The sequence below is a fragment of the Molothrus aeneus genome, chromosome 28 (assembly GCF_037042795.1).
Source record: "Molothrus aeneus isolate 106 chromosome 28, BPBGC_Maene_1.0, whole genome shotgun sequence".
NCBI classification, from domain to species: Eukaryota; Metazoa; Chordata; class Aves; order Passeriformes; family Icteridae; genus Molothrus; species Molothrus aeneus.
In genome coordinates this window covers 4,778,182-4,792,613 of record NC_089673.1, presented here as the reverse complement: position 1 = coordinate 4,792,613, position 14,432 = coordinate 4,778,182, and the positions used below count along the sequence as shown (strand labels likewise).

General features: G+C 66.6%; 2 protein-coding genes across 3 annotated transcripts; one reads left to right on the top strand and one right to left on the bottom strand.

Annotated features, from left to right (window-relative positions):
• The first annotated feature begins 542 nt into the window (after positions 1–542).
• Positions 543–6,990, top strand: PDK2 (pyruvate dehydrogenase kinase 2). The gene is made up of 11 exons (XM_066567155.1): positions 543–697; positions 1,667–1,808; positions 2,668–2,739; positions 2,955–3,139; positions 3,789–3,878; positions 4,146–4,223; positions 4,580–4,656; positions 4,734–4,832; positions 5,392–5,499; positions 6,160–6,273; positions 6,346–6,990. The coding sequence occupies exons 1-11, from the start codon at positions 580–582 to the stop codon at positions 6,484–6,486; spliced, it is 1,224 nt and encodes a 407-aa protein (XP_066423252.1). The 5' UTR covers positions 543–579; the 3' UTR covers positions 6,487–6,990.
• A 151-nt stretch (positions 6,991–7,141) lies between these two features.
• On the bottom strand, positions 7,142–13,619 carry SAMD14 (sterile alpha motif domain containing 14). Of its 2 annotated transcripts, none has more exons than XM_066567157.1 (10): positions 13,493–13,619; positions 12,604–12,655; positions 10,868–11,025; positions 10,157–10,415; positions 9,998–10,085; positions 9,651–9,725; positions 9,415–9,565; positions 8,871–8,978; positions 8,627–8,782; positions 7,142–7,651 (listed from the first exon to the last, which is right to left on the bottom strand). In XM_066567157.1, the coding sequence occupies exons 2-10, from the start codon at positions 12,641–12,643 to the stop codon at positions 7,496–7,498; spliced, it is 1,191 nt and encodes a 396-aa protein (XP_066423254.1). In that variant the 5' UTR covers positions 12,644–12,655; positions 13,493–13,619; the 3' UTR covers positions 7,142–7,495. The 2 variants fall into 2 exon arrangements, with proteins under 2 accessions (XP_066423254.1, XP_066423255.1); XM_066567158.1 differs by having other exon boundaries at positions 10,868–11,004.
• Positions 13,620–14,432: the final 813 nt, after the last annotated feature.

Here is a 14,432-nt window from a genome sequence, read left to right as displayed (position 1 = left end):
GGGCGGGCAGCATTAACGCCACTGCGGGGCGTGGCTATCGGTGATTGACAGTGGGGCGGGCAGCATTAACTCCACTGGGGTGTGGCTTTCAGTGATTGACAGTGGGGCGGGCAGCATTAACTTCCCTGAAGGGCGTGGCTCGCGGTGATTGACAGAGGAGCGGGCAGCATTAACTCCACTGGGGGCGTGGCTCTCAGTGACTGACAGGGGGGCGGGCAGCATAACTTCCGCGAGAGGCGTGGCTCGCGGCGACTGACAGCGGGGCGGGCAGCATTAACTCCACTGAAGGGCGTGGCTCTCGGTGATTGACAGGGGGGCGGGCAGCATAACTTCCGCGAGAGGCGTGGCTCGTGCTGATTGACAGAGGGGCATGGCCAGCAGTGAAGCCGGATTGGCACGGGGAGGGGTGGGGTTTGCTGTATAACGAGCGATGATTGGCTGCGGTTGGTTGATTGACGGCGGGTGTGTTGTTTGCGCGCGGTGCGGCGGGGGCGGGGCCGCGGCCGGGCCCGGGGGCTCGGGGGGCGCTGAGGGGACCCTGAGGGGGCACCGAGGGGACACGGAGGGGACAGCGGGGCCATGCGGCTGCTGCGGTGCCTCGGGAAGCGCGCGGCGCTGGCCGGCGTCCCCACCTACATCGAGCACTTCAGCAAGTTCTCGCCGTCGCCGCTCTCCATGAAGCAGTTTCTGGACTTCGGTAAATAAAGGAAACCCCCCCCGGCCCAGCCCCGGGACCCCCACCCTGCTCCGGCACGGGGACCCCCGGTGTGGGGGCGGTGCTCGGGGGAGGGAGCTCCGCGCACACCCCCGGGAATTCCCGACCCCTTCCCGGGAATTCCTGCCCCTCCTCCCGGGAATTCCTTCCCACACCCCCCCGGGAATTCCTGTCCCCCTCCTCAGGGAGTTTTTCCCCTCCCCACCCCGTAAATCTGGGGGCTCTACCCCCTCAGTGGGTCTGTGGGTAACCCTGACCCCCCAAATATTCCGTTGTTGTTGGGGTGAGGGGATTTAACAGCACCCCCCGGGTGAATAAGTGGGGTCGGAACGTGGTTTCCTCATAGGCCACTTTTGGGGGTGTCCCCTCTGCCCCCTAGACCCCCTCATTGGGGGCACATCCTGACACCCCCCCTGTGAGGGACCCCCGGCCCTGCACCAGCCTGGCCCCCCCAAGTGGGCAGCTGGGACCCCCCAATGTCCCCAGGGATGGGGATGTCCCCCCATGGCTGCCACCCAGCCTGGCCCTCTCTTGTCCCCTGCTCCCCAGACAGGGGCTGGGGGCTGCACCCTGGGTCCCCCCAGCCCCATCCCAGTGTCCCTTGTCCCCAGGGATCTGCTCCTCCAGGCCTTTGGGGTCAGCTGTGCCCCCCCTGCACAGCTCCTGGCTGGGGACCCCTGGGCCTGCTCTGGGTTCTGCTGCTGGCCCAGCTCCTTCTCCCCTCCCAGCTGCACTCGGGGGTCTCCCAGCCCCAGTTTGGGCTGTTCTGGGTGGCCCACCCAGTGGGCTGAGCTCTGTCCTCCCCTCAGCCCTCCCTGTCCCCCGTGGTGTCCCCCAGCCCTCACGCCCTCTCCAGCCAAGCAGGACCTGCTGCTGTCCCCTGTCCCTGCTGCCAGAGGGGTGGCTCTGGGGGGCTCACCCGTGTCCCTCCATGTCCCTGTGTGTCCCCAGGCTCCAGCAATGCCTGTGAGAAGACCTCATTTGCCTTCCTGCGCCAGGAGCTGCCCGTGCGCCTCTCCAACATCATGAAGGAGATCAACCTGCTCCCGGACCGGGTGCTGCGCACGCCCTCCGTGCAGCTGGTGCAGAGCTGGTCAGTGTGGCCCCTGGGGACGCGGGGACAGTGCCACGGGGCTGATGGCACTGCCAGCCCTGCTCCTGGGCAGCTGGCACTGGGACCTGCTGCTGGGGGTGCCACCAGTGCCGCTCACCTGGGGTCCCACTGCCACAGGTCCCTCCACTCACCTGGGGTCTCACTGCCACTGGAGTCCCTTTATTGTCACCCTCCTGGGTCCCCTGCACAGCTCCTGTTGCCACCGTGGCTCCTGTCACCGCCCAGGGAGTTCTGCTGTCACCTCGCCTTGTGTGCCACAGCTGTCACCAGCTGTCCTCCCCTGCTGGCACGGGGGGCACACAGGGAGGGGTGACAGGCAGGGCACTCCCAAGCTGGTGCCACCCCTTGGGTGACACGGGCTGCAGGTCCTTTAGGGACACTCCTGTGCCAGCGGGCTGTCCCCAGCCAGTGGGGGGGACACCAGTGTCACCTGCTCCCTGAAGGGGCCACAGGATGTCCCTGTCCTGGGTGCTCTGAGTGTCCCTTTAAGTGCCATGTCCCCGTGGCAGTGCCAGCAGTGTGACACTTCTCTTGGCCACCACGTGACACGTTGTTTGTCCAGTGTCCTGGGCCGCTGCCAGCGGGATCTGGCCGTGCCAAGGGGTCAGGCTGTGCCAGGGGGTCCGGCCGTGCCACCCCCATCACAGCCCCAACCCCATCAAAGGGGCCCTGTCCCCAGCTGTCCCCAGGTGCCAGCAGTATGGTGGGACAGTGACCCCTGGTACAGCAGATTTTGGGGTGGGGGGCCTGGGCTGAGGGGTGCTGCCCCCTGGCCCTGTGTGGTGTCACAGGGGCTGTCCTCTCTGCGTGGTGGTGCCAGCTGTGGGTGTCCCCCCAGGTATGTGCAGAGCCTGCTGGACATAATGGAATTCCACGACAGGGACCCCGAGGACCAAGCCACGCTGGGACAGTGAGTCAGGAGTGTCCTTGTCCCCATTCCCGGGGTGTCACCTCCTCCCAGAGCCGCGCTGGTCTCACCCAGGGCCATCCTGAAGCGCCCCCACTCCGGTGCCACTGGAGCCACTCCGGGTTTTCCAGCACCCCCGGCTCTTGGGGAATCCCGGCCTGGATCGGGGCTGTGCCCGGAGCGGGTGTCCCCAGCGCCGGCCCTGTCCCCGTCCCCAGGTTCACCAACGCGCTGGTGACAATCCGGAACCGGCACAACGACGTTGTCCCCACCATGGCACAGGGGGTGATCGAGTACAAGGAGACGTACGGGGATGACCCCGTGTCCAACCAGAACATCCAGTACTTCCTGGACCGCTTCTACCTGAGCCGCATCTCCATCCGCATGCTCATCAACCAGCACAGTGAGGGGCTGGGGGCCTGCCCGCCCCGGGGGGGGTCCTGGCTGGCCCCCAGAACTGGGGTGTCCCCAGGACTCCCCAGAGTGTCCCCAGGGGTCTGTCCTGAGGGTCCTCCCAGCGCCAGGGTCTGTTCTGAGTGTCCCCATCATCACTGGGTGTCCCCAGAGTGTCCCCCCATCCCCAGGGGTCTGTCCTGAGGGTCCTCCCAGCCCCAGGGGTCTGTCCTGAGGGTCCCCATCATCACTGGGTGTCCCCAGAGTGTTCCCCCATCCCCAGGGGTCTGTCCTGAGGGTCCCCACCAACCCCAGGAGCCTGTCCCAGGGGTCCTCCCAGCCCCAGGGTCTATTCTGAGTGTCCCCATCATCACTGGGTGTCCCCCCCATCTGCAGGGGTCTGTCCTGAGGGTCCTCCCAGCCCCAGAGAGCTCCCCAAAGTCTCTCTCCCCAAGGTTCTCCCTGCCCCAAGGATCCCCTCCTAACCCCAGGAGTCTGTCCTGAGAGTCCCCATCATCACTGGGTGTCCCCAAAATGTCCCCACCAACCCCAGGGATCCTGTCTTGGGCATCTCCCTGGTGTCAAATGTTTCCCCCCACAGCCCCGGGGTGCCCTGGGGGTGTCCCTGGGGTGTCCCCAGCTCGTTGTCCCCTCCCCAGCCCTGCTCTTCGATGGCAGCACCAACCCCGCGCACCCCAAACACATCGGGAGCATTGACCCCCACTGCAACGTGGCCAACGTGGTGAGAGGTTGGTGGGGTCTGGGGGGGTCTGGGGTCCCACCCCACAGCATCTGGGGGCAGTTTGGGGGGTGGGGGCTGCTTGAACGCCCCCCCTGGCACCACTCATGTCACAGGTTTGGGGTGACCTCAGCCACACTGTCCCCTGAGCTGTGCAGTCGCTGCAGGACACCCCGAGAATGTCCCGGGAATGGGGAATGTTTGGGGGTGGGGGGACCCCAAAGGCTGCCCCTCTTGGTCCTGGGGGCGCTGAGCCCTCTGTCCCCATCTTTGCCAGATGCCTACAACATGGCCAAGCTGCTGTGTGACAAATACTACATGGCCTCACCCGAGCTGGAGATCGAGGAGGTCAACGGTGAGGGGACAGTGGCAGTGAGGTGACAGGGGCTGAAGGGACAATGGGGGCCTGGGCAGGGGGATCATGGGTGCCTCCTTTGGGGTTGGGGGTTCTCAGGTGCTCCTTTGGGGTTGGGGGTTCTCAGGTGGCTCCTTTAGGGCTGGGGACCCTGGGGCAGGGGTTTTCTGTGTGGCTTGTTCTGGGTTGAGGGTCCCTATTCCAGGGGGTTCTCAGCTCCTTTAGGGTTGGGGCATCCTTGGCTTCTCTAGGTTTGGGGGTCCCTGTGGTGGGGGGTTCTTGGGTGACCCATTTAGTGCTGGGGCAGCTTTGGGGTCAGGATTGTCCCCACCAATCCCAGTGTCCCCCCTGCCCAGCCTGCAACGCGGAGCAGCCCGTGAGCATCGTCTACGTCCCGTCCCACCTGTACCACATGCTCTTCGAGCTCTTCAAGGTAGCCCAGCCCTTTGGGGGGGTCTGGGGGGGCTCTGGGGGACCTCCTGACCCCTCCCCGGGGCTCTGTGTCCCCAGAATGCCATGAGAGCCACGGTGGAGAGCCACGAGAACAGCCCCCGGCTGCCGGCCATCAGGGTGATGGTGGCCCTGGGCCAGGAGGACCTGTCCATCCGGGTGAGGGACCCCAGCCCTGTCCTGAGGGGTTTGGGGACCTGTCCATCCGGGTGAGGGACCCCAACCCTGTCCTGAGGGGTTTGGGGACCTGTCCATCCGGGTGAGGGACCCCTGCCCTGTCCTGAGGGGTTTGGGGACCTGTCCATCCGGGTGAGGGACCCCAACCCTGTCCTGAGGGGTTTGGGGACCTGTCCATCCGGGTGAGGGACCCCAGCCCTGTCCTGAGGGGTTTGGGGACCTGTCCACCCTGGGGAGGGACCCCAGCCCTGTCCTGAGGGGTTTGGGGACCTGTCCATCCAAGTGAGGGACCCCAGCCCTGTCCTGAGGGGTTTGGGGACCTGTCCATCCGGGTGAGGGACCCCAGCCCTGTCCTGAGGGGTTTGGGGACCTGTCCATCTGGGTGAGGGACCCCTGCCCACTCTGGGTTAGGGACCCCAGCCCACCCTGAGGGGTTTGAGGACCTGTCCACCCTGGGGAGGGACCCCAGCCCACCCTGGGGGCTGCAGGGTGTGGGGAGGGGGCGCAGGGACGGGGTTGTCACCCGCTGTGGTGTCCCCAGATGAGTGACAGGGGCATGGGGGTGCCCCTGAGGAAGATCGAGCGGCTCTTCAGCTACATGTACTCGACAGCCCCCACCCCCCAGCTGGGCTCTGGGGGGGCCCCCCTGGTACGTGACCCCCCCCAGGGGCAGGGGGCTTTGTGGGGAGGGGGGGGCTGCAGCTCAGGGGGGTTGGGGGCGTTTGAGGGGGGCTGGAGTGGCCTGGGAGTGTTTTGGGGGTGATTGGGGTAGGCTGGGGTGGCACTGGGAGTTTGGGCTTGGCCTGGCACCTTTTGGGGACATTTGGTGGATGGCTTGGAAGTGTCGTGGGGATGCTTCAGTTGGCCTGGATGTGATGTGGGGAACCTTGGGGGTGGCAGGGGGAGCCTTTAGGGTGGCATGGGGACACTTTAGGGTGGCAGTGGGATCCTTTGGATTGTCATGGGGACACTTTGGGGTGGCATGGGGACACTTTGGGGTAGCATGGGGACACTTTAGGGTGGCAGGGGCCCCCTTTAGGGTGGCATGGGGACACTTAGGGGTGACAGTGGGATCCTTTGGAGTGTCATGGGGACCCTTTGGGGTGCCAGGGGGACCCTTTGGGGTGGCATGGGGACCCTTTATGGCGGCATGGGGGTGGCAGGGTCCCCCTGTGGCCATTCTGGACCCCTTTGACAGTGCCACCATGCCCGCTGGCAGTGCCAGGGACACTCCTGGCGTGCCCTGGGGGTGCCCTGGGGGTGCTCCCCCAACCCTGGGACCCCCCACCCCAATTCCCTGCCCCCCCAGGCCGGCTTTGGCTACGGGCTGCCCATCTCCCGCCTCTACGCCAAGTACTTCCAGGGGGACCTGCAGCTCTTCTCCATGGAGGGCTTTGGCACCGACGCCGTCATCTACCTGAAGGTGGGTGCCTGTCCCCAGATTGACCCCGGGGAGGGGCTGGGGACCCTCGCTGAGCCCCCCCGTGCCCCCCAGGCGCTGTCCACGGACTCGGTGGAGCGGCTGCCCGTGTACAACAAGTCGGCGTGGCGGCACTACCAGGCCAGCCAGGAGGCCGGGGACTGGTGCGTGCCCAGCACCGAGCCCAAGAATACCTCCACCTACCGCGTGCCCTGAGCCCCCCCCGGGCTCCCCCCGGCCACCGGGACCCCTCAGCCGCACCCACGAGGGGTCCCCGAGCGCCCCCGGGGGTGATTGGGATCCCGGCTCTTTGAGCTCTTCTCGGGAAGTGTGGGACGTGGGCGTGTCCTGGTGTCCCCGCCTTGGTGGCACTTAGGGACGGAGCTGGGGGGGTTGGAGCAGTGCCTGTTGTTCCCTCATTGCCCCCCCAAAGCTCCCAGCCGCCCCAGGGGTGCCCCCATCCCAGCAAGGGACTGGTCCTGTCCCAGTAGGACCAGCAGCACTTCCCTGCACCCACAGCCCTGATGGGGTGGGGGGACCTGAGCCCCCCTCCCTCCCTCCCTCCCTCCCCACGTTCCTGTCCCTGCTCCCCCTCTGTTATTGCACTACTGAGCTGTCCCCACCCCCCCACTTGCTGTGACCTGTTCAAGGCCCCCCTCCCATTCCCCAAATTCCTCCCCAGACCCCTCCCCACTGTCAATAAATTGGATGTTGACTGAACCCCTGTGGTGGTTTGGGGTCCTGGTGCCTCAGTTTATCCCCGTCCAGCCTTGGGAGGGGGCTGACGTTTCAGTCCCGGGGTGGCACTTGGGGACAGGGGGCCTGGGGCGCTGCTCTGTGCCCCCCAGTCAGGTGACACTGGTCACTCCAGTTTGCACTGGCCCTTGATACCCTTTTATTTCCTGGGGTGGCCTCGGGGGGCCGCGTTTGGGGCTGTGGTGGGGGCGGGATTCACTCCCTGCCCCCGATTTGGGGGTGCCCGTGTGTGAGGAGGGGGTCGGGCCGTGCCCCGTCCCCTCCTGTGCCAGGGGTGCGGGGTGGGGAGGGGGCTGGGAGTGGTGCCAGGTGGGGGTGGCAGGACGGGCTGGGGGTGTCCCAGGTGCCCTTTGCATCCGGAAAGGGGCCCGGGGGGGCCGGGCCGCTGTTCCTTGGCCCTGCCCCGTGTCCCCGGGGTGTGTCCCGGGGGGCTGTGGGTGGGCATGGGGTGCGGGACCCCCCCAGGTTTTCAGCTCCTCCGCTGCTCCTGGTCCTTTTTCTTGTGCTTGTCGCGCTGCTTGTCCGCCTTGTCGCGGGCCTTGCGCTCCCGCTCGGCCGCCAGGCTCAGCTCCTTCAGCCGCCGCTTGAGCACCGCGCGGTCCTGGGAGCTGCCCACGCCCAGCGCCTGCGGCACCGCGGGCTGGGCACGGACACCCCCCGGGACGGGACCCTCCCCGCACAGCGGCTCCTTGGGGTCCCCCAGAACCGCCCGTCCCTCCCTCGGGATCGTCCCTTGGGGTACCCGGGCATCCCAGCCCATGGAGCGGCCAGCTCGGACAATGGGGTTTGGATATCCATGGAAAACCAGTTTGGGGTTCCCTCACCCATCCCAGACCTTCCTGCCCCATGGAACCCCACTTTGGGGTACCCAGAACCCTCCCAGACCTTCCTGCCCCACGGAATCCCCCATTGGGGTACCCAGAACCCTCCCAGCCCTTCCTGCCCCACAGAATCCCCCCTCTGGGGCACCTCGAACCCTCTCAGCCCTTCCTGCCACACGGAATTTGGGTACCCCGAACCCTCCCAGACCTTCCTGTCCCATGGAATTGGGGTGCCCTGAACCCTCACAGCCCTTCCTACCCTATGAAATTGGGGTGCCCTGAACCATCCCAAACCTTCCTGCCCCATGGAATTGGGGTGCCCTGAACCATCCCAAACCTTCCTGCCCCATGGAATTGGGGCATCCCAAACCCTTCCAGCCCTTCCTGTCTAAGGGAATTGGGGTACCCCGACCCATACCAGACCTTCCGGCCCCATGGAATTGGAGCACCCTGAACCCTCCCAACCCTTCCTACCCTATGAAATTGGGGCATCCCAAACCCTTCCAGCCCTTCCTGCCCCATGGAATTGGGGTACCCCGAACCCTCTCAGCCCTTCATACCCCATGGAATTGGGGTACCCCGAACCCTCTCAGCCCTTCCTGCCCCATGGAATTGGGGTACCCCAAACCCTCTCAGCCCTTCGTACCCCATGGAATTGGAGCACCCCGAACCCTCCCAGCCCTTCCTGCCCCAGAGAATCCCCCCCCTGGAGCACCCAGAACCTCTCTCCCTCCATCTTTTGGGGGTCCCTGGAGCCCCCACACCCCCCGGCCCCGCACCTTGAGCTTGGCCCCGTCGAGGAGCAGCAGGCGGGGCCCGTCCACGCCGCGCTCGGCGAATTCCCGCACGTAGCGCTCCAGGCCCAGGCTCTGCAGCCACTGCCCCACCTGGCCGCACGTCCAGCCCGCGGCCGCGCCCGCCGGCTCCTCCAGCAGCTGCGCACGGGGGTCAGCCGGGGGTCCCCGGGCCACCTCGGGGTTTGGGGGGACACAGCCCCGGCCGCGCCCCCCGCGCCGCTCTCACCTCATCCGAGGACTGGGACAGGGTGTGGTAGGGGTACGAGCACTTGGGGGCGCCGGGCAGGCGGGGGCTGGCGCTGGATGGTGGCGAATCCTCGCTCAGCTCCGAGTCCTGGGCAGAGGGAGGGACAGGGCTGGACACACAGCGACCTCCAGAGCCACCGCAGAGACCCCCAGAGCCACCTCACTGCCCCCAGGGCCACCCCACAGCTCCCAGAGACCCCCAGAGCCACCCCAGTGACCCCCAGAGCCACCCCACGGCCCCCAGTGACCCTCTGCAGCCCCCCAGTTGGCTGCCAGCCCCCTCAGAGGGTTGATTCCCCTAAAGCCAACCCGATCCTAAAGGGTTTTGGACACCCCCAATTCCCGTCCTGACCCTACCGGGCTCTGACACCCCCACAAAGCCCCCCTGACCCTGTGGAGCTTCGAGTCCTCTCCCTGTTGTTTCCTGACCCTATGGGGCTTTGTGCCCTGTCCCCAGAGCTGGTGTCACCTCCTCTCCCAGAGCCCATGGGGTCCCCAGGCCTGTGCCCATGTCCGGGGCTCACCTGTGAGGCGGATTTGGGGGGGCTGAGCCCCTCGTGCCGGGGGGAGCCCGCAGGGGACGCGGGGCCGGGCGAGCCCCGGGCGCTGTCCGAGAACCAGGAGAAGGGCAGGAAAGGGGACCCCGAGGGGCGGCCGGGCCCCTCTGACACATCCCTGGGGACACAGCAGTGTCAGGGCTGTCCCCAGGCTGTCCCCAGGCTGTCCCCAGGTGTCCCCCTGCCCCAGGGCAGCCCCTCACCTGCTGCCCATGGACAGGCGGTTGCTGCTCTTCTCCTTGCGGCTCTTCCCAGAGGACGCCCGGCGCAGGGTCACCCTGGGGACAGGGGTGGTGACCTGAAGGCTGGGGCAGCAGGACTCCCTCCGTCCATCCATCCATCCATCCATCCATCCATCCATCCATCCATCCATCCATCCATCCATCCATCCATCCCTCCACCTTCCCCCATCTCTCCATCTATTTTTCCATCTTTCCATTGCCCTTCTCCATCCTTTCATCCATCCCCTTCCATTCCCCCAGCCCTCTGTCCCTCCCCTGTCCCTTCTGTGCCTCCCCGTCCCTCCCCCCTGCCCAGGCTGAGCTCTCACCCCAAATCCAAGAATTTCCTCCTCGTTTTCTTATCAAGCCCCACGGTCGGGCTGGCGGGCGAGGGGGGGCTCATGTCCCGGCTGTCATCTGCAGGGGTGGCACTGGGCTGTCACCCTCTGTCCCCTCCAGGTGTCCCCAGGGTCTGGGGGGGGTCTCACCTTCGCTGTGCTGCCGGGGCCGGGGGTGGCGGCGGGCGAAGCCAGGGGAGCTGTCAGAGCTGGGGCAGGACTGGGGCGCGGGGGGCCCTGAGAGCCCCTCCTGGGACGGGGTGTTGGTGAGGGGCCGGTAGCGGCTGAGGGGGGGTGTGGGGGCCGGGGGGTCCCCCAGGCCCGGCCGTGCCACCCCTGGCTCGAAGGAGAAGCCATCGGTGCGGGAGAAGGGTGAGGGGTCCAGGGGGCTGCCCTCGCCCTCGGTGCCCTGCGGGGGCACGGGCAGGGGTCAGAGCCCTGCAGCCCCTCGGGCTGCCCCCTCGGCCACCTTCCCTGCCCCCAAACAGGGCTTCCCCCAACCCATCCTTGGTGTGCATGGTGCCCCCAGACCTGTCCCTGGGGTCCCTGGGGTCCCCTGCCCCTGTGACACCCCCAGCCCCGCTGTCCCTCAAGGCCATCCCCAAGGCAATCCCTGTGACACCCCCAGTCCCGGCATCTCCTGAGTCCATCCCTGGTGTCCCCAGTCCCTGTAACACCCCCTGCCCTGGCATCCCCCAAGGGCCATCCCTGAGGTCCCCAATCCCTGTGACCCCCAGCCCTGGTGTCCTCTGACTCTGTCCCTGAGGTTCCTAATCTCTGTGACCTCCAGGCCCGGTGTCCCCTGAGTCCATCCCTGGTGTCCCCAATCCCTGTGCCCCCCAGGCCCCTGACCCGTCTCACCGCGGCCTCGGGCCCCTCGTCGCCCTCGGTGGAGCTGGCGCTGTCGCGCAGGCGGGAGCGCGAGGGCCGCTGGCGGCGGCCGCGGGCCAGGAGCCGGGCGCGGGCCTTGTGCAGGCTGCTGTCCAAACGCGGCGTCTCTGGAACCACAGCAGTAAAATCTGCCCGTGACAGAGACACCGGGGCAGAGAGAGACGGACGGACAGGACAGACACACGGACAGCGGGATGGCGTGGGGTGGGAGAGAGCGGGAACGTGTGGGCGGACGGAGGGATGGACATGGATGTATGGATGGATGGATGGATGGATGGATGGATGGATGGATGGATGATGGATGGACATAGATGGATGATGGATGGATGGACATAGATGGATGGATGATGGATGGATGGATGGATGGATGATGGATGGATGGATGATGGATGGATGGATGGATGGATGGATGATGGATGGAGGGATGGATGATGGATGGATGGATGGATGGATGGATGGATGGATGGATGGATGGATGGATGGATGGATGGATGATGGATGGATGGATGGATGGATGGATGGATGGATGGATGGATGGATGGATGATGGATGGATGGACATAGATGGATGGACGGATGGATGGATGGATGATGGATGGAGGGATGGATGATGGATGGATGGATGGATGGATGGATGGATGGATGGATGGATGGATGGATGGATGGATGATGGATGGATGGACATAGATGGATGATGGATGGATGATGGATGGATGGATGATGGATGGATGGATGGATGGATGGATGGATGGATGGATGGATGGAGGGATGATGGATGGATGCATGGATGGATGGATGGATGGATGGATGATGGATGGATGGAGGGATGGATGATGGATGGATGGATGGATGGATGGATGGATGGATGGATGGATGGATGGATGGATGCATGGATGCATGGATGGATGGAGGGATGATGGATGGATGATGGATGGATGGATGATGGATGGATGCATGGATGGATGGATGGATGGAGGGATGGATGGATGGATGGATCCATGGATGGAGGGATGAGCAGGGAGAAAGGGACAGGGAAGCATTGGAGGCAGGTGGACAGACAGGGAAGGCCAGCCCAGCGGAGAGGGGACAGAGGGACAGAGGGGGACAGAGGGACAGGGGCAGGGCAGGAGAGCCAAAGGGCAGGTGGGCAGTCCCAGGAAGACAGGAGAGGGCACGAGGAGAGGGGAGCATTGGGGACATGGATGGGGCACCCCGGGGGGGCAGGACAGGGGACAGGGGGACAGAGAGAAGTGTTCAAAGAGATGGCCCAGCATGGGGACAGAGGAGTGGGTGACCCTGAGGACAGAGTGTCCCCGTCACCCAGGGGGGACACGCTTTGCCCAAGTCCCACCAGGCTCCCCCCAATATCCCCACCCTGCTCTGAGCCCTGCACCCCAACCCCACCCGAGGGGTGGCTCTGGGCCATGTCCCCTGCTCTGTCCCCAGGTCCCTGTCACCCCCTGCACACCCCTGTGCCCCCTGACCCTCATTCCTGTGTGCTCTGGACGTGTCCCCATGTCCTTGTCACCCTCACATCCCCCGTGTGTGTCCCCATGTCCCCTTCCCCACGCACATCCCCGTGTCCCCAAGCACACATTGTCCCCAAGCCTGGACACAGGAGGACACTGAGAGTGGGTGGGGACCCACGGGTGGCTCTGCACCCCAAGGGGGGGTTTCTGCACCCCAGGCCCCCCCACAGGAACTCACCAAAAACCTCGTCCGTGTCCTGCAGCTTGGAGACGGACATGGTGGGACAGGGCTGGGGACAGAGGGGACATCAGGGGGAGGGACAGACCGACACGGTGGGACAGGGCTGGGGACAGAGGGGACATCAGGGGGAGGGACAGACCGACACGGTGGGACAGGGCTGGGGACAGAGGGGACATCAGGGGGAGGGACAGACCGACACGGTGGGACAGGGCTGGGGACAGAGGGGACATCAGGGGGAGGGACAGACCGACACGGTGGGACAGGGCTGGGGACAGAGGGGACATCAGGGGGAGGGACCAGCCCCTCTGTGCCTCCCGTGGGACGGGGGGCTGGGGACCCCCACTGCAGAGCGGCCGGGAAGGGGTTAAACCCCCCCGGCCCCGGTGCTCGGGGAGCCTCGGGGGGGGCGGGGGCTCCTCGGGCCTCGGCAGCATCGGGGGGGGGGGGGGGGAACGAGCCCCGGGAGGGGCCGGTACCGGCGGCGGGGGGGCTGGACCGGGAATGGTGTCCCTGGGTGGGGCTGGACCGGGAATGCCGGACCGGGAATGAGTCTGGACCGGGAATATCGAACCGAGGGGATGAGTCTGGACCGGGAATATCGAACTGAGGCGATGGGGCTGTCCCGGGGGAGGGGAGCTACCGGGAACGTACCGGGGCTGTACTGGGACTGGGGTTATACCGGGGCATTACCGGGACGGTACCGAGCCTGTACCGGGGGCTGGGGCTGTACCGGGGCTGTACCGGGGCTGTACCGGGGGCTTGGGCTGTACCGGGGCTGTACCGGGGGCTGTACCGGGGGCTGGGGCCGTACCGAGGCTGTACCGGGGCCGTACCGGGGCCGCTGTCCAGGGGTGACGCCCTGCCCGATCCCCCCCTCCCCACTCACCCGCGCTCCTCGGGCATCCTGCTCGGCCCCGCTCGCCTCCCGCCGGGCCGGGCTCGGGGCCGGGCTCGGGGCCGGGCCGGTGTCGGGGCCGGTGGGAGCGGAGGGCGCTGCCGAGCGGCCCCGCCGGGCCGGGGGCCGCGGGGGGGGCACAGGAACCCGGAAACGGCGGGGGCGGCGGAGGCGGGGTCTGCCCCGCCCGGAACGAGCCCGGGGCTGAACGGACACCGGGGGGGGGGGTGGAGGACCCGAGGGACAGCGAACACGAGCCCGGTGCTGAACGGACAGCGCCGGGGGGCACCGAGGGCACGGCGACACCGGGCACGGAGGGACGCGCGGCGGTGCTGAAGGGACAGCGACCGGCAGGACACGGGCACGGCTGCAGCGCTGCCACCGCCCGCCGCAGGGTCCCCATCGTCCCCGAGTGTCCCCCAGCTCAGGGGATCCTCCCCGTGCACCCCCGCACCGTGCCCATCTCCCCCAGTGCCCCCCAGTTCTTCCCAGTGTCCCCTAGGGCCATCCAGTCCCTTCCAGTGTCCCCCACCCTGCCCATTCCCCTCTGTCCCCCTACCCCAAATCACTCCCAGTCCTCCCAGTATCCCCCACCCTGCCCACTCCCCTCTGCCCCTCCAATTCTTCCCACCACCCCAAACCACTCCCAGTTCCCCCATCCTTCCCAGTCCCCCCTCAATGTCCCCAGTTCTTCTCACCCTCCCCAGTGCCCCCCCAACCCCTTCCCACTCCTTGCCGTGACCCCAAATGATTCCCCGCATCCCCTCCACCCTCCCCGGTGCCCCCGCCCCATCCGCCGGCAGGAGGAGGCGGGGGGAGAGGCCGAGCCCGCGTTTATGGGGCGGGGGTCGCGTTTATGGGGCGGGGGTCTCGGCGGGCGCGGAGAGCGGGAGCGGTGGTACATAGGTACATTATATATAGTATATACACC

Bases quoted from the DNA above. Each gene is read 5' to 3' on its own strand.
- SAMD14 (XM_066567157.1), bottom strand. From the start codon at position 12,643: ATGTCCGTCTCCAAGCTGCAGGACACGGACGAGGTTTTTG. The intron at 9,566-9,650 runs GTGAGGGGCTGC...CTGTGTCCCCAG, and splicing joins CGCCTGTCCATGGGCAGCAG to GGATGTGTCAGAGGGGCCCG. The intron at 8,979-9,414 runs GTGAGCCCCGGA...CCCTCTGCCCAG, and splicing joins CCCCCAAATCCGCCTCACAG to GACTCGGAGCTGAGCGAGGA.
- PDK2 (XM_066567155.1), top strand. From the start codon at position 580: ATGCGGCTGCTGCGGTGCCTCGGGAAGCGCGCGGCGCTGGCCGGCGTC. The intron at 1,809-2,667 runs GTCAGTGTGGCC...GTGTCCCCCCAG, and splicing joins GTGCAGCTGGTGCAGAGCTG to GTATGTGCAGAGCCTGCTGG. The intron at 4,657-4,733 runs GTAGCCCAGCCC...CTGTGTCCCCAG, and splicing joins TGCTCTTCGAGCTCTTCAAG to AATGCCATGAGAGCCACGGT.